Raw genomic sequence first — 20,081 nt, forward strand, 5'->3', positions numbered from 1 at the left:
TTTTCAGAGAATAAAGACACCCACATCTTCTTCAGGGTTCCCCAGTGTAACTTTATAAAGGATTTTGTATTTCTGTGGTCTTTTAGAAAATAGACGGCCCTGTTGGAAGAGCAGCACCACGTAGGCAGCAAAGGTCAGCTGTGTACTGCCTCTTTTGGTTTAGAAGAGGTAGATACTGTCCTCTCAATATCATCTCCGATCTAATTTCTACTCACCTATGGAATTCATTTTTATTACCAGTGATGAGGGGTAAAGCCTAGATTGTGCAGGTGAGTAAAGATTTTGTGGAGCTGCTTAGTAAAACCAGCCATGACTATAATAACTCAAATTCAGATAGACCTAAAACTGTATTAACCTCTACAGGCCATTAAAAAATAAAGACATTATAATTATTAATACAAGCTAATATTTTATGTTGATGAGCAAACATCCACTTCCTAATTCTACCACCATGACTTCATAGGCTTCAAAATTAAATGTGAAGCCACAGTATGGAATCAAAGTTAAGCACAGTACACAGTACACCTGAATACATATGGGAATAATTTATGGTTTTAAATCTCCCCATCTAGAGCACTTTCTCCTAGGGAGAAATAAATAAAGAATGAGAGTCAGAACCAATAATTTGTAGCCATCATTCATCGTTTTATAGGTATAATTAGTAAGCTTAAGTGGAACTCTGTTTGGAGATTTACTATCTCAGGAGTGTGATTATATATGAATTAGAAGAGTGTGTTGTTACTCCACACTGTATGATAGTACAAATCATATTAACAGAGATTTGCCAAAATATAATTAAAAAATTAAGACACTCTAGCATTTCCATTTTAAATTTGGGTAAAAGAGTAGTTTATCTTTTACATAATTTATATGTGTTCACACATAATTTGTGGCTACAAATAAATCTTCCTGAGCTATATTTTTAAAATTGACATAAATAGTGAAATTCACACCCTGTTGTAAAAGTTTTAAAGTGCCCTGGAAAGTATGGTGTTCACCATTTCCATCTGCCAGCATAAATAGTGCCTTACATAAAAGTCTGAGTGATGTGTGGGAGAAAATGCTTCTATTGGCTAGGAGAACTTCTTTTAAGAATTATCCTTTCCAAGATATGTGTAATTTTTTCCAAGAATGAATATGATTTAGAATACAATCACATTAAAATTGTGTCTAGTTGTGTCGGATGTGGTGGCACACGCCTTTAATCCCAGCACTCAGGGAGGCAGAGGCAGGCAGATCTCTGTGAGCTTGAGTTCAGTTTGATCTACAAAGTGAGTCCAGGACCGTCAAGGCTACACAGAGAAACCCTGCCTTGAAACAAACAAGACACAAACAGACAAAAATCATGTCTAGTGGTCAAAGCAGCCAAAACAGACAACCGTCTCCACTTTCCTAAGTTCTCTGTGTGTGTTAATTTCCGTCAGCAGAAGAGCAGGTCTGTAAGATGGATTTTCCTATCCATCCTTGAAGACTGAGCATCTGAAAAACTAACGCATTTTCCAGACACGGTCTGCATTACATCAAGAATGGCCAGAAACATGGGAATGTGAATCCAGCCATTCAGGATCTAGAGTCGGTATGTATGCACACATCACACATGTGCTTATGCTGAAAAAACAAATGGATGTTTCTGACATCCTGATGGTATAAGAATATCAGCAAAGAAATAGCTCTTAGCAATCAAAGTGAAATCCCAAAGCCACAACAGGAGTGACACTCAGAGTATCCTCTTAGTTCACTACTGCTTTCCTGGCACTAAATTGCATTATGTTAATTTTAATCCTTTTGCAGTTAATAAACTATGTTGGTGTCAAATAAATTCTGCATTGAAATTTATTTTATAACTGATTTAGTACTCACCCCATAAATAATTGTACTTTTCTTTATTATAAAAAAACTAAACTTTGTTTTATTTTAGAAAACATTCTTGAAAATGTAAATTTTTTTTTTTTTTTTTTTTTACGACTGGGTGCCAGGGCATGAAATGGCTGTAGAAAAGGCCTTTTCACTAAAAATGAGGTCCACAGCTGCTCCAAAGTTAACCTAAATGATTTTATCTTGTCACTAAATTTTGCATGAAAAGAATTATACATTTGCATTTGGAATGTTAATACTTATAAATTTATACCATCATTCTTATTTAATTCTACATTTAGCTACTCAGAGCTGCTTCGTAAATTAAAGCAAAGCATTTGAAAAGAAAGGGGACTCAGAATTTGAGTTTAGTGTTGCGCTCAAGTGATGTATATCCACGTGCCTCAGTTTCCTCTAATGTAAAAAGAGATTGCCAGAGAGCTTAAAAAAAAACAAAAACGAGAGATGAAAACACGCTTCACATAGCTTCAGTTCCGTTAGAACTGAACCCCTTTATGACACCCCGAGACAAGGCTGCACCGTAAGAATGAATGTCGGAATGCCGCGGACAGCTCAGCGATCCTCTGGCCTGACGTCTTTTTAACTTCCCCGCGCCCTCCTCTCATCCTCTCAGTTCCCATGAACATATATAATTTGGCAGTAGATAGAGCTTTTGGATTCCAACCCTTCCAAGACACGTCTCTTGGTTTTCGCTCTGATCTCTCAGTCTGTGAGAGCAGAAACCCCGGATGCAATTCTTCAACAGACAGATTGAGAAGAAAGATGAAGCTGAGTAGGTTCTGCCAGGACAAACTGTCGACCTAGCAACTCATTACAAATATAAAAGCCAAATTTAATGGACTTATTTCTTTGAGCTAGCTAAAATATTTTCAGCTAGTAAATCCTTTCCTGAACAATTGAACATACTGATTTTTTTCTTATCTGTACCCTTACTGGCTGGTATCTCGGCCATGAAGATAACACAGCCATTAAAAGAAATAATCAGGCTTTAGAAATCTTAGTTTTTCCAACTAAAGAGCGACTTTCATTTACCAAATGCTTTGCCACCTTTCAGAAAGTGTGATTGAACTTTCTTTTTTTAAGTGTAAGTGTTGTTGAAATGATACTGAATGCTAAATAATGTTTATTTTTCAGCTGTTGTAACTCTAAAGAGATTTTTTGAATACTTCAATTATAAAAACATTTAAAACATACAAACTTGTGCAATTTTTATTTTAATGAAGATGAGAAGTTCATTAAAGAAGATAAATATTTCATTAGATCTTAAATAAAACAAAGAGATTTTTTGGCTTCTCTCAGCACAAAATTCCTTTGAAAGATTAATTAATACATGCAAATTATGCAAATTAGACCCATGCAAATATTTTATGAAGACAATTAAGGGAACCATTAATTACTGCTTTTTTTTGCTTCACTGAGATTCATTCATTTAATTTTAATTTCACTTTAACTGTTTTGATGTATAATCTTGCAGCTTAGAACTTTATCTTTCCTGGCGGGTCACTTAAACTTATAAATTCCATCAAGTGAGAACACAGAAATCTGTAAAGGTATTCTTGAGACTATGTTTAGTATCAAGAGAAATTTTTGACACAATGCACTCCCACAAACAGGGAAACTAGAAGGGAATGTGAGCTCATTCTTGGACAAGGTTCAACTGCTGGAGAAGCAATTAATTTGCTTTGGCTGTGCTAATATAGGGGAATTAGAAAGTGTGACACAAGACAAATAGAAATAATTAGTTCTCCAAAATGATGTTCTCATTAATATGGTTCGAACAGTAGAAATAAAAAAAAAAAAACATTATTGTGGCATGTCTGCATTCTGTCCCTGACCATGGGAGGTGGGATAACGCACCATAAGCTTTTTATACTTATGGTCTAAATGATGATGTTTTAATTTTTTCCTAAGTGAGTTTCTGTATCAAAGGGTGTCATATGCTCTGAACGTCTAAACGACATATGCTCTCCAAGTTGATAATGTACTTTTCACAACCATTTATTTGTGTATCAAGTTTTACATTTTGTTCATAATTACTACATATTTAAGTGACAAAGACAAGAATTCCTTGTCTGTAACTAAAATATTTAAAGGCCACACTTATGATGCTCAGATATAATAAACTGTTTTTAGCAGTTTATTTACGTTTCACTTTAAAGAACTTATTCTGTTTCTTAAAGTTCCCTTAGATGTTCAGGATAGTATAAAGCAGGAGGAAGACTGTGACTCTAACTGTATGGTATAAATTTACCGATAAGAATTATGTGTATCTTTTACAGTACCATCTTCAATAAAAACAAACTTGGTTAAAATGCTCATCAGCTTCCCACTGAGATAATAGGAGTTTAAAATTCTAAGCACATATATTTAAGAAAGTTTCTCACAAACATGAAAATAAAAATTCTACCAAAATGAAATAATATATTGACCTTAATTTTAAAATTTCTCAAATTATTTCAAATTCTTAGTATCAGCAATTAAAATTATATATTTATTGTTATAATACCAGAGTCTTATTTAAATATTTTTTCTTGGACACATTGTTTAGCTCTGTACCTTGTCATCAATCCCAAGATATCCTGGATGCTATGATGAGTGCACATATGTTGTGATTCACATATGTTGTTGACATTCTTAGTGTTTGCTAAAAGCTCATTGTAAACTTTCTTACAAAGGCGATTCTATTTCACTCATCCTTAAATTCCTAAATGACCCTCTTTAATCAATACTGTAGTAACAGATGCATGCTTTGTACATTATGATCAACTGTGAATTTTATTGGCATGCTTTGCTTAATCACTCACTCTACCACTTCAGTAATTATGATACTAAATCAAAGTAGATACAGCATTGATCCTTAAGGTCCACTGCTATTTTCACTCCCAATTTCCACTTATCACTTTCTTTTATTTTAGATCTTCAGACAGCATTAAGGGCCTATCATAAGTATGTTTACAAACAAACCAAATGACTTCAATTATTTATAAATTTTTAGTTCTCTATTGAGAATGCTGTTTCAATACTGATAAAAATGCCCACAATGCCCACTTTCTTCTCTAAGGTTGTAAGTCAAATGAACCTTGAAAATTTCAGATATATGTCATAGATAATTGCGTTATCTCTGAAATTCATAAAGTGTCAGTTCTTCATTATCGTATTCTTGAAGAAAAATACTCATATCCAACACACTTGCAATATGACAAGAATAATAAAACAATTTTATATACTAATAATAGATATGATATGACAGTATTTTAATGCTTTAATACTTAATGTTCACTAAGATTAATTTCCTGCATAAATGGTTTAAGTAAGAGAAGGTATTCCCAAGAAAAATCTAGAAGAAGATTTTGGCACTTGGATTTTATGGATATTCACCAAAAATTACTTTCTAATATTTATTTTTCAAGAAAGAAAAAGTAAACACAAATTTAAATAAACATTAATATAATCCTTGATGGGCATGAAACTATTTGATAGTAACCGAGACAATTCCACTTAAAGGAGTAGTTAGCAAAGTATGAATCCATAGACTGGTTACTGGTTACTGGTTACTGCCTAACAATCAATATCACCTTTTGTTTAGCTTAATCAATGTCATCTTAAATTGATTGGCTGCCTTGAATAATGTCAAACTCCCCAAATCTGTGTCAAAGGATTAAAAGCAAATTTGTTATTGCTTTGTTTTGTTCAAGTAATGCAGTTATAATACTTATATTCTCAGATGAAGAAAATAATTGAGGCAATTCTCAAACTGAAAACTTATTTTCAAGTGACTTAACAGGAGTCATTATGCAATGACAGCTGCCTGTTAGGTATAAATCCTAGGCTATTATTATTGTTTGTTTTGATTTTACAATGTCTATTCTTGCTCTTTTATTTTAAACATTTTAACATGGAAAATTTGGTTTAGGTAACTGAATTATTTTCTTTTAAACTCTAATGCATGCTAACGACCAATTTCCAAAAAATGGAAATTTAAATTATATTTTAGAGGAAAAATATCTTTAGGGCTTACCAGCAGACGGCATTTATAGTGAATATGTTATTTTATAATAATCAAATTCAATATTATGTGGTGTGTGAGTACCGATGCCCAGTAGAGCCCAAGTGCTTTATATTGAGCATTTTAATATTGATAGTAACACTTTCAGATTGAGATTTGTTAAAAGGTGAAAAATAGTAAAATAGATACTGACGTCTAAGAGAAATCCTGGCATATCTGAACTGCTGCTTCTGTAGAGATGTCAACAGTCTTCACTCTCACATGAAATTCAGAGGTTTGTTTTGAAGTACAGGAAAGGGAATTTGCAGAAAGCAAGTATATGTCAATCAGGTTTGACTTACACCTTCATGAAGGTCTTTAAAGTTGTAAATTTAGGGAAGCTTCATATGAGCACTTTTGACATTCAAGTCTAGGGCTGCCTTTTAACATCCTTTATTCAAACACACTTTCCATAAGAAACCAAAGAATGTGTATTAGTTACAGTTTCTATTGCTGTAATAAAATAACCAAAAGCAACTTGGGGAAGAAAGGGTTTGTTTGATTTTCACATACTGGGTCATCGAGGATTAGGAAAGCCAAGAAAGGAACCTAGCATTGGGAACTGAGGCACAAACTTTGGAAGAATGTGGTTTACTGGCTTGCTTTCTCGGGGATTACTTAGCCTGTATTCTCACACGACTGAAGACCAACTACTCAGTGTTGGCTAAACCCACAGTGGGCTGGGCCCTCCCACATCAATTATTAATAAAGAAAATGTGTGGCAGGTTTGCTTATACACCAGACTTATGAAGGCATTTTCTCAATTGACAGCATGTCTTCAGAGAGGACTGTAGTTTGTGTTAATTTGACAAAATGCTAACCAGGACAATACGCTAAGCAGAAATGGTATTATTAATTATTAATTAATTAATTATTAATTAATTATTAATTGTTTAATGTTTATTATAAATCTATTACATGCTGAGTTTTGTGCATGAAGATTAATCTTTTATTTAAGATAGTTTCTTAAAACTTTGCTACCTTATTTTCTTTGAGTGAGGTATTCCCAGTGTGCAAAAATGACTATACGCACAATGCATGCACAATATCTAATAAAGGAGTCAAAAGCAAAAAGGAATTAATGCCTTGCATTGTAAGCTGTTTTTCAGTAGTAAATAATTTTGGGTTTATTAGTAACAAATTTTAATTTTCTCAGAACATTTTGGCTACTTGAAATGAGTGACGTGGCTAGAAGTAGGTGTTCTGAAATGGAAACACCTAAGTCCAGGCTGCAATTTCTGTCAGGGAGGCTCTTCATTGGGCTTCTAAATCTTAATTTCCAGGCAATATAATTCCAAGCAATACAACTAGCTGGTAGAATAATAATCAAGGAATTAATTAGCCGCTCCTATCTTTGCCTTTCCTTTAAATTTGACTGTTATATAAAACAGGAGAAATGGCTCCATAAACATTTGCTCTCAATCTTATAGTCTAATCAGAATTGTTGATTTGATTAAATTGAAAAATGCCTGGAAGATTAATACAGTGTACCCAAGGCTTGTTTGTGAAGCTGTTTCCAGCAAACAGGTATTCCAGTTGGGTACTGAAGACAGTACCCAACCCTGAATGTTTTTGACACTAGTCCTACAGGCTGCTGGGAGTCTGGATAGATTGAAACAAGAGGGGAAAAGAGAAAGCTGGCCTGATAGGCATTCTTTCTCGGTTCTTCTCAAGTTCCACGCAAATAGCTTCTCTGCTCTGTGGTGTCCTCCAGCTGTGGTGGCCAGAAACCTCTGGAATTTTGAGCCAGAAGAAATATTTACTACCTTAAATTGTTTCTCTAAAATATAAAATATGTACATATTAGAAGACCTGACTAGCACACTGTAATTCCACTTAAATACTAATGTATACATACTTATTAAATACATAATATCCTAAAGTTTAAGTGAAATAAAGTATTAGTAGGATGTTGTCTGCATGCTGGAACATTTATTATAAGACAAAACTTGTTAAATCATACAAGTTCAAACTAAATATGGAGGAGGAGGCCTGTATTCCTAACACACAGTAGGATGAGGCTGAGGAATTACAAGTTCAAATCATCCTATGACATAGAAATCCTGGATCAAAGAACACACAAACACACAAATTCACACAGAAAATACACATACACACGACACACACAATACACACATAAAACATACATACAGTACACATACACGCAATATACACACAAAATACACATACATGCACTCACATTTGTAGAAAGATTATCTTGTGTCTTATATAGATGTAGTTCCAGTTAATAATAAACCCGATGGTTTGTAGATTAGGCAGGAAAGAGGAGGAGGACTATCCAGTAGGCAGAAAGGATTTTGGGACAGAGACAGGCACTCAAGATTCAGCTGGTAAGATGTGAAGAAGAGAGAGATGTGATTCCTGAGCTCAAGTAACCAGACATGTGGCAGAATGTAATTAGTATAAACGAGTTATGTGGCCTATGTATTTGTAAATAATTATCTTGAGTCTCATGAGTTGTTATTCCCAGCAACTTGGGCAGGGAGAAACAAAAACAAAAACAAAAACAAACAAGCAAAAAAAACACCTACAACACATATTACAGACACACATACACACACAAACACACACATCTATGCAGTGTTTGGATAAGGATGCTTTGTAGCAGTAAACTATCAGTCAAATAGTAATCCTTTATTTTAAAGGAAAAAAAAAAGAGGACATCATTTAACAACTTCATAAGCACTCAGGAGAAAATGTACAATGATCTATCAAACAACTGAAATGCATTGCAGTTCTAACTGGCAAACTCCTGAGGCAAACTTTAATAAGCCTCCTACCCTCATTAAGCCTCAGTTTCTTCCTTTGTACAACAAAGAATTTCATTCTGTTATAAAGTCCTTTCGCAAGACTAAGGCAACGACATCGTGAGAGTGTGCTTGGCATAACATCAGCGTTAAAATGTATTTGTTGAACACATGAATAATTTAAAAAGTCAGCATGCATCTTCAAATATCTAGAAAGCAGAAAGAAGGTATTTTTAAATTGAAAAAAAAAAGATTGTGAATGTGAAGGCAAGCCTTTTATGTGTTTTTATTGGAATAGTATTTGGTTTTCTGTGATCTGAGATCAGTCAAAAAGAGAATAAAAAGCCAAGTAAGTTTTGATTATGGCTATTGGATGTAAATAAAAGAGATGTTCTTTCAAGTGAAGTCAAGATTTTGTAAGTACAACTTGCAGATAGAGTAAGATGTCAGAGGAACTACAGCTCATATTTACATTGATGTTAAATAACCATTTTGCCTTAAAATGGCAAGAGGTTGCATAAGAAATGGAAAAAAAACTGTTATTAGGAAAGTAAAAGTTTTAAGATGTTTTTGAAAATTTCTACATATACATGTTAAAAGTAAGATACAATTACAGCACATGATGGTAGAATTTGTAGGTAGTATATTATTCAATATTTAGTTTTAAGTAAAAAAATTAAAAGAAGGATGTGGTTAATAAATACAAACAAAAATACACTTCTTTATAATTGTGATTATAGAATAGTTAAATATGAACTTAGAATATTGAATATAGGGAAATAGTTACATAGTCTATATCTGAGGTCAAAACACAAAGAATAAACACAAAGACAAAAACAAATTGTTAATTTGGCCATCAAATGAAAACATTGATTTCATGAGAATGTTTAACGTCTGACTTTCTTAGTCAGAATCTTTTTCCCTCCCTTATCAGTTTTTCTAATTGAAGTCTGAAAAAAAAATCCCTCACACAATCACAATTATCTGACTTTAGTCCTGTCTATCAGTGACTAATTCATTGCCTTGGAGTACTCTACCAGACTAGGGTCACAATCGGGAACAAGACTGGATGGTAAGGGGTCTGAGGCAGCTCCACCTGAAGGGAACTGAGCATAGCACAGCTGGCGATCCACAGCTTGGTCCTGAGGAGGAACACAAAACTCCTGCTCTAACAGGAAAAACTGGTCTTGAGCTGCCAATAGAAATGCCAGGGGTGGGAGACAGGGAGGACAGGAAAATACTCTTGGACACAGTAACTTTAAATCGAGACTTTGAGGAATGGTAAGTCTGCCACAAAGGGTGTAAACAAACTTTTCCTTGTAGTTAGGAAAAAAAATATCCTATGGTTTTCAGGAAAAGAGCAATAATGATTCCACTGTGTTAGAAACAGAAAGGCAGGAGGTGCTACTAAACGAAGGTAAACTGGAGGGCAACGTCAACCTCCGTTCTTCCTCCTCGTGGATTAAGGATGACAGATGAGAGCGGGTGAAAGCACACAGGACCCAGGTCTGTGTACTGAACTCTGCTTTTCTTATGAGGCGACAAAATAAAGAATCATGCACTGAAATCTTCTGCAGCCAAACATGTGCAAGTGGGCTTGAGAAAGTCTATGAGATTTTAAAATATTACATAATAAAATCATTAAAGCTGTTACTGGCTAGGGAGAGAGAATGACACGAGTTCAGGATGTAAATGAATAAAGCTATTGAGTTATTGTTTTGTCCATAGATGGACATGTATTTGAATGTGAAAGCAGAGTGAAGCATATTTTTTTTGGCTGACTCTAAAACTATATACTGAATATGTATATGAATTTTGTATATATGTTTAGAGACAGTATAAGAACATAAAGTAGAGTAAGTTTTTCAAACTCCAACAGAAATTAATAGATGGAATTTGTTACTATGCACAGCATGGAAGAATTAATTGCAATGCAAATCGGATCCTGAAACAACTTGCTTTTAAATATTTGGATATTCATCCTGCATTTAGAATCTCAACCAAACTCATGAATTTTGAGTTAGTTATTTGCCATGTCAGCAACACAAAGTTTTTCCTGTGCACTATAAACAGATTTACCTCTCTAGTCAAGAATAGTTAAATGATTAAGGAGTTTTATTCCTTGAAAATATTTCCCAAACCATTCTGTTTTCTTCTCTTCCACCTTTTTGGTTTATGGAAACGGTGATATAACACACCGGTGAGGCTCTGTCTAGTCTGAGGTGCTTCTGTGACAGTAATTATCTGGCATCTGAGCAGTAGTTAGGAAGCCAACATCTAAGTGACTAACACCAATGCAAATCGTGGCATTATTTATGGCTAAAGCCTTAAAAATACATGATGAGATTAAACATTGTGGCACTTCTTTTGTTTGTTTACCAATTAAGATGAGTCTATTTCAGAACAGAGTAATCTCTGCTTTGGTTGTATTGGGAATAAGAAAGCAGCTGAGCCTATCACCACAGCTGAGCTTGGGGACTTTGGCTGAGACAGTGAGTCAAGGAAGGTTTATGATTCATGATTGTGGTTGTGGTTGTTTGTTATTGATCTGTGAAGAAGCAGGTGCCCTACCCCCGTCTCTCAAAATGCATGGCAGAGACTGGTTCTTAAATGAGGAATGAACCTGGACTCATTCTTTGCCGCCTTTTTCTGTTTTGCACATATTTCAAATAAATCTACTCATCATCTATTGGTTTCTCCAGTTCACGGTTAGTTTTCTTCTGTTCATTCCAAATGTGCTTGTGAGTCTTGATTTAAAACAAAACAAAACAGAAGACATTCAAAAGCAAAAAGAAAGGAAAAAAAATCTTACCTAATATTACTTAATGGAGTTAGAGAAGAAAAAATAATCTCCTTGTGACATTGTTTTAAATGATTGAAATAGAAAATCTACAGCTGACGTAACTATTTTTAAAAGAATAGGCATTGGTGTGACGGTGCGTGCCGTTAATACTGTCATTCAGGAGGCAGAGGCAGGCAGATCTCTGTGAGTTCCAGGCTAGCCTGGTCTAAAATGTTTGAGACCAGAAGCAGTTGTAATAGTAGAAGAAGGAGAATGAGGAATGAAAAGAAAAAGGAGGAGGAAACTAATTAATAGGCATAAAGTTTCTCATATCATAAGTTTTCTTTTTAAACGTATAACTTGGAAAATCATTCAGCAAAATTCTCAAATATTACCACACGAATTAGGAATGAAAACTGCATTTTTGAAAACAACAATTGGAAGGACTATAATGGAGGATTTTTCAGTCTTAAAATAATTTATAATCATTTAGATTTGGCTTTAAATTATTATGTAAACATTTTATTTCTCAAATCTTGAAACAATTTGGTTATGTTTACTACGCTTTTCAGCGGGTTTAATTCTTGGTAGTAAAAAGAAGAAACTAAAAAATGTTTCAGAATAAGTAAATCATAGAAATCATAAATTTGCCACTCTCGATATTTAGCCTTATATAGCACTACTTTAATTATATTTAAATGCTTATTTGGATATATCTGAACTTTACAATTTAAGATAAAGATAACCACATTTTCGTTAATGACCAAAATTCTGTCACTTCTGCACCTTGGCAGATATATTCTGTGAGCTGTAAGCAGCATATTGATGTGATTTATTTATTTATTTATTTATTTATTTATTTATTTATTTATTTATTTTCTAGCACAAAATTTCCCTAAGTAGCCCAGGCTGGTCTCAAAATTGCGATTCTGATTCTCCTGCTTTGCTCTCAAAAATGTTAAGGATCACGGGCATGTGGCACCTCTTTCAATCGCAAATACACAAACATAAAAACAATGAAGCTAGTGCTTCATCAGTTCTCAACAGTGACAATGACTGCAATCGGCGTGTAGAGATGTGTGTTCTTTGTCATTTTTGCCTATGTTCGGTTGAAGACTGAAAAAATCATACCAAACTGGATTGTCTTGAGCTTTCTTAGAGTATTTTAACATTAACTGTGCTAGTTTATGCTCAATCCCTTGTGTAAACAGACTTGGGCTGATATTGCCTTCACTCATGCTGAGGCTCTCATGCCTGATGATGAAAATTGGCTTTTTGGTTAAGAGCAACTCTTTCTAATATATATGTTCTTTTTATATGATACAAAATATGCATATAACTGTATTGAAATTTACATTCTTTTAAAAACATCAAGTAGAGTTTTGTATCTAAAATGCATAAATTTCATTAATCTTCTATGTAATAAAATATTTCATAATAACATATTCTCCAAGTCTTGCTATTTAAAACTAATTAACTGTGATATCAAAAAATGAATAATGTTTAAAATTATAACAATATATCCCCAGGAATATTTCTTCAAAGGATTGTTATTTATTGCATATATGATACAAAGCAAGTGTACTTCTTTTACACTCTGCCAAAGCTAACACTTTCGGAGGTGATTGAGTAAGTAACACAATTAGTATCAAATGATGCCCTAAAAAAAAATGATTGAGCTTAAAATGTAAAACAAAAGCAGCTGGCAAGATTATAGCCATTAATCATTTTAGATTTCCCCGTGAAGAATCCTCTTCACTTGGAATAGAGAACAAATGCTGTTTTTCCTGTTTCTGTATTCATGTTGGTAGCGAATTCATGTTGTATAGAATAGGTGTTGGAAAATAAACACTGCTTTCTGATTTTGTTCTTGCTCCGTCCCAAGGGCTCCTAGCTTTCTCGCTGTTTAACACAGCCTCTTTAGTATTCTATATATGATCTTGCTCAGGAGATCTGAGTTTTTAAAATGTACGTTGTAGTATAGAGAACGTATGGAAATCCACGTAGGAGCGAAACAATCATTCTTACTCTGAGCATTCAGCTTGTCTATTTTACATGTACGTTTACATATTAAAAACTATTTGTATAGCATATGACTTTATGTGGAATGGAAGTTATAAAGCCTGCCAGAATTAGATTGTGCTCCAAACACTCGATAAAACACATTTACGGTGTCCAAGATTAAATCATACATTGTTTAAAATTAATTATTCCTTTTTAATTGCATTATATAAACAGAAATGACCTGTTAATTTAAAGAAAATCTATCAGCACAAAATGAATTCACTCATATAAACAAGCAAGATGAACTTGACCTTGTTTGAACTTGTTTTGATGTGGCCCAGATGGTAGGCTACATGCTTGAATAGCGGCCTAAAGCTGAGGAAAAACTCATATAGCAAGATCTAGATTTATAGCCTTCTGCAAATTCCTACCTTGTATTGTCCTTTCGGCATCTGTTCTTCCTCCACTGCGGTCAGCTTCTATCTCTGGGGTCAGAGAGTCTAAAAGCACAGAGAGGTAAGAATGGCACATATTTCATCTATATTTCATCTGATTCCTGTTGTCTTTTTAAAACAAGAGCTACCTGTTAGTTTGATGCACAGTTAAAACCTTGTAAATCTTTGTCGTTTTTTTTTTTTTTGGAAGGTCTGACAAAACTGTAAGCATGTGAATTTTCAGAAAGAGAGAATAGATAAGTAGAATAATTGTTTGTATAATAGGATGGAGTCGGAGTTCTTAGATTAACTTTTTATCAGTTTTCTGAAGAAATGGATTTCGTTGAACAGAAAAATAATGCCAGGTCCCAGGTGAGGAGATTAAATACTAAAATGGTTGAAGCACCTAAGAAATGAAGCATTTGCTGACTACCTCATGAGACTTCGACATATACAGAATCACAAGCACATGTCCACATTGTCCTTCCGCTGTTACCAATCGAAGTTGATTATGCAAAAAGCGTGCCTGCTCTTACCATTTAAGACCCTGAGACTGTCTGCTGAAGCTGCTTGTTTCAGTGTCTGCTCTGCTTGCTCACGGCGCTTTGTCTCAAATTCCAGCGCTTCCTGCAGTTTTCTCTTCGCTTTCTTTTCCTTCTTTAGCCTCTTTTGGACTATGGCTGGAAAAGAGACCTGAAGATTACTTTTCAGAATATTTGTAATGATGCTGATTTACAAACGGTCAATAATCATACTGTATTCATTTCTCCTTGTAGCGAAGAGTCTGGCTACAAATACAAAGTCCCAGATCCCAACTTCACCTAAAATAATCCGAAGAAATATGTTTGATCCTTTATTTTAGCCTTAAATGATTACAAGGATGACTTGACCATGCTTTGAAGAAATAAATTTAATGGGGTGCTGACTCTAGTAAATATTTGTGTTCATTGGTACAGGAAGCTTGTTAAAATGAAATCTGTGGCCTAATCTTTGCTTTGAATCATATCATTGAGGAACACACTGCAGAGTGGATATTTTTTTGCATGTGTCTCTCCTTGTCACAGGAGGCACCAAATGCTGTTGGAAACAAAACAAAACAAAAAAACCCAAACCAACTAGATTCTTAATAATTGTTCTTTCTGATTTTAGAAACTGTGAAATACACATGTACATGAGGAACAGCATACATGTTATTAACATAGAGAACTAGTATTTTTTGGGTGACATCATATTATTTCTGAGAATGATTCCTTCCTAACAAATGTGTAACACTAGAACGTATTTTAAGAAAACATGTTGCAGTTTCATTTTATTTGAATTACAGTGAAAATAAAATCCAACTTGAAGTTATAATATTCTACTGATAACTGTTTTTGAGTAAAAAAGTGGACTATGATGCTGAAGTTGGTTATGATACATTTTCTCCTATTAGATGATCACAATAGTTGTGCCTACTGTCCGTTAACAAATAATAACAGTATACCCCGTCAAAATGTACAATGTATACACTCAAAAAGCAGTGTTAAACTGCTTTTACTCTATCTACACATAAATAGAGCGCAATCAGCAGAGTGCTGACAAATGTAAGTTCTTTAAAATTATCTTTCTGGATAAGTGATGAACACTTCGGAAGTTTGACACTGTTACTATGACAAAACTCATTTTTTTAGTTATGAAGAGAAGAAAAATGATTTAAATTTCATAATTATTCAGAATATAAACTTGGGAAAAATTCTAGTAACTACTAGTTTCAGTTACTAATTCCCACATGTCCCATTGTAATCTTCGCTAGCTCCGCTTAGATGGTAGTCCATCAACCTGTTGAGTTTATGGTTCTTTGTACCATATATTTCAGACCATTTTACCCTCAGTGGACATGGACTACATCCTTAAGTGAGAAATAATTGAAGCTGATCTCAAATTAATGCTGATTTACTTTATTTAAGAGCGAAATAGATTTTCTATTCTGATGTTATTTTATATTTCTTTTTACAGATGTTATTGTTTAACATTTTTCTATGTAAGATATAGTAGTTTTGCAATATGTTTGGAAATTGCACATGATCGTACTACTAATAGATGGATACACAGCACCCAGCCATTGACCACTCAATTTCCTCCTATACGATTGCACAAAATAAGATGGAACCAGGTGTCTGCAGGATAATACACGTCTTCATATGCATTCATAGTGCAGAAGTATAAGTAATTATTACTTTCAACTTACTATTGGAAGTTAATTAAATGGAAGGTTCAAGGTGTGATCTGTGAATGTTTTGCCCTCTAGTGGTTAAAGGGATAAAACTGAAGAGATTAAGCTCACTAGGCTACAAGTCGCCACAGTTTATTTCAGAAATCCTGTGGCCTATCATTTTGTCTTCTATGAGTCCTCTTCAAGGTTGGAGAAAAAAAATAGAAACATGAGTATCTCATGAAAAATGGTTCCACAGATTCTTCGCTCAAGCTTCCTTACTCACTTTAAACACATTTGTCATCAATGCTCACCACTCTTTAATTCCTTAAATCTATGCAAATTAACATTACCTAAAACTATGTTATGTGCTATATTGACAGCCTCAAATAAACCTGAGTCCAGAAACCTGGCAGCTATTGGTTTAAAATATCTAATGAAACAACCTGGGATATCCTGAAGCAAGAGCAATCATCTTTAAATGACTACGTCAAACATGAAAGGAGCACAGTTTAAGAATTTATACTGGATATTTATAAAAATAAGAAAAGGAAATTCCCTCTTTTCTACAGTTCTTGTGAAATCATGTGGTTGATGCAATGGAGGGATTGGTTGTAGCCTTCAAATAAATGCGTAATATAAATATACAAATGTGAGTGACCTTCAAAATTATTTATTGATGACCAGTATAATATTTTAAAAGAAGCAATTTGCAGATCAATAATACCATTATTTTTATCCAATAAGAATTCATTTTGGTCTGTACTTTATGTGCTTGACCTTGTTGAGTGAAAATGAAGCATTCAGAAGGAAAATTATACAAACACTTAACTTCAGTTATTTGCTCAGATATTCATCAAGCTTCCATTTCAGTTGATAAATATCTTACCAAACCTGCTTTGCTTGAATAATCAGTCTTTTCTATTTTAGCTTTATGGCTTTAACTCCTGAGGTTTTCAAAGGGCAATTGTGAGTGAACACAACATTCCTCATCGGGGCTATCATCTTATCAGATCTCATTCTTATATTAAAAAATATGAATTCATTAAACTCTATAAGCAATGGAAATTATATGATCAATGATATGATGGATATATCCAATCCCCTGAGGTAGAAAAACAGAAGAGAATGTGGACTTTGAACTATCAGAAATATGGTAAACTCCTAATTCAAGTGTTGTTCAAAGTGGTCACGGCAAGGTTGCCAAAGTTAAATAACAAAACACAGAACAATATTATCCAGTTAAATGTTTCATGTAAAGTATTAGGCTTCTGCAGAGTCGCACAGATACCTCTGTTCTTTTGTTCCATGGCCAGCTGCTTCTCAAGTGTTTCTCTTAGTTCTCGTTCCCTTAAAAAATCCATCTTTAGCTCTGTTTTTTCCAGTTGAACCTGCTTTTCTTGAGCTCTCGCATTATCTATGGCAACTTTCAGAAGGCCCTGTATAAAGAAAGTATTCAGTATGAGCATATTTCGGTAAAAAACAGTTTGTTTGATATCTCAGATATATTTTCAACGAGAAGATTCCACTTACTAAATTCTTTAAACCCTGAGAATTTATTCTGGACTCACAAAGTCCTAAATACTACAACTAAAGCACAGAACTTCTAAAGATCTGATTAAACTATTTGAGGAAGATGAATATTTATGGCATGTAGGTCCTGTTGGTTCTAACTAGACTATTTAAAATTAAGAAAAAGTGAGTGAGAACCACACAAAAGCATCCCCTGAAATCAAATGGACAAAAGAAAAGAACATTAGTTCTACAAGGAACCATCCAACATGGTCTCTGGGATCCTGGTAGTGTGTCCGTGTTCTCAAGCTCATCTCTCCATCCCCTTTCAAGGTTACACCAAGTACAGCAGTCTTCTGTGTGTTCCTCAGTTCAGATCTCTGTGTCTACAGCAATACATTTGCTCCTTCCCTCTACCTGTCAGGTAGATTTTGCTAGCTTTTCTTTCCCATTATTATTGCATTCATTTTAGTATATGTGCTGCCGAAGCGAGCACATTATTGCATTCATAATTAAGTACGATTATTAGATATCTGTGTACAGTTTTCTATCATCACTCTTCCACTATTAGTGGAAGTTGTTGATATAGGTAAAGATATGTGTTGCTATTTAGCACTTTGTCCCTAAGAACACAAATTGCCCATAATTTTAAAATGTGGAAATATCCCTAAATTAAATGATCACTTTGTTATATTTTTCAGATACCTACCATTAAAAAAAATCTAGAACAACAGAGTAGCAGTCGGCTATCTTTATGAAGTCCTTCAAAACAGTGTAATAATTTGATAATAACATTTAGGAAACTACTTTACCGGCTAGTAACTAAAAAAAAGGATAACAAAACTTATCATTACAAGTGATTTTAGGGATATGTATTTTTTTCTTGATTTATTATTTTCATCAAATTTAGCAGTTCCTTCAGATTTAAAAATTAAACATGAGCCCATGGTATACAGGTAAGTTATTTACATCCAAAGTTATAACTGAAAATTGGAGTTAAATATCCTATCACCATGAATTCAGCAATGCAAAATGTTATATTTGAAATCTAAAGTATTTTGTCATGGTCTGTGAATTTGCCAGTCTGAACTTTGCCATTGGAATTATACCAAAGGTGGAATTTAATGCCATTGTTAGATGTCATCAAGGAACCAGCCCTAATTGAGAGTCAACGTGAATGGTTTGATTGGGGAATTCCAACTTCAGCTTGACTTGAAGCCCAATAGAGTCTGTGTGTAGCAGGACACTGTAACTCTTAGCACTGTCATAGGCCATAATAATTATCCTGTCCTATACACATAAATTATTTTTGCGTGCTAAATTTGACCAGGAACTTTCTGTCACATTTTTTTGTGATAGAAAACAAGCAAGAGAAGGATTTCTATGTGACAGCTCTCCCATCCCCACTCTTTCATTGTTTGATAATAAAAACAGAGCTTCTAAAGAAACGGCATCTTTAAAACTGAAATAAGCAACATTCCTGTATATATTTCTTCTGCATCAGAAACAATTAGTAACAAATGAAAGAGATCATTACATCTAGTGCCCTTTCAGATCACCCCAATTAAAACTTTAGTTTAGCTGTATTTTAATTCTAAGATACCAAATTCTAATTTTCTGCTCTGATTGCTCTTGTTGACTTATCTTTGAAAGATGTACTCTCTCTGCAATGTCTAGAGATTATTTAGCAAGATGCCAATGTTGGCACCACTTAATGTGTTGATTGGTTGTATTATCAGTAGCTGTTTAAAATAAATTACTATTAAACTATTATTGTCCTTGGGTGACAAAACACAATATTTTGGTGTTCTTAAATATGAAACAATCATTATGAATAAACATGTTGAATAATGTTACGCTCCAACTCTAATCTGTGTGATTTTAATATCAGTTTTCAAAAAATGAAGTTGCTGGGAGCATCAACATTTACTCTCTCTTTTTGTTACACTTATTGGTAATATAGCCAATGGTGTTACATTATCTATATTTTCTGAATATGTCTGAAAGTATTAGCTTTCAAGATCCTATGCCCGTTAGAGCATATATAAGCCATATAAAGTTGAACTTAAAATTTTGACTATAAATCAATGCACAACATTTGGAGTCCAGTGTGAACAAAAATCTGCACTAGGACCAAACTGACACATTTGCAAAGGGAAGTTATTGCTAGTGACAAGTCTGTGCAGTAATAATACATAAATAAATAGAGGACAGCAGTTCAAGTTCAGTGGAGCTCGAGGCTGGGAAAAAGCAACAGCATTCAGTGGTCACAACATTTACAAGTGGGTAAGATGCCGTTTAACGATCAGTCACAATACTCTCAGATTTCTGTCACTTTTCCAGGCAGGTTCTTTACAGAAGGTTGCAGCAACCATGTGGTATCACTTGGAAGGGCTGTATCTGCCCAGTGCCATGACAACGTTTTGTATTGCAGTTAAGAGGGGAAGGTTTCAAACATGATTTTTTTTTT

At 34.0% G+C, this 20,081-nt stretch overlaps 1 protein-coding gene across 4 annotated transcripts in view; it reads right to left on the reverse strand.

The window, feature by feature from the left end:
• Dach1 (dachshund family transcription factor 1) overlaps positions 1–20,081 on the reverse strand; it is a 410,763-nt gene that overhangs the window by 21,758 nt on the left and 368,924 nt on the right. For all 4 annotated transcript variants that reach the window (XM_060391521.1, XM_060391520.1, XM_060391523.1 and 1 more), the window contains 3 exons: positions 17,391–17,538; positions 14,445–14,588; positions 13,906–13,974 (listed from right to left, as the gene is read on the reverse strand). In XM_060391521.1, coding sequence (XP_060247504.1) covers positions 13,906–13,974; positions 14,445–14,588; positions 17,391–17,538 — 361 coding nt within the window. The remainder of the gene's footprint in view (positions 1–13,905; positions 13,975–14,444; positions 14,589–17,390; positions 17,539–20,081) is intronic.

The sequence above is a fragment of the Meriones unguiculatus genome, chromosome 9 (assembly GCF_030254825.1).
Source record: "Meriones unguiculatus strain TT.TT164.6M chromosome 9, Bangor_MerUng_6.1, whole genome shotgun sequence".
NCBI lineage: Eukaryota > Metazoa > Chordata > Mammalia > Rodentia > Muridae > Meriones > Meriones unguiculatus.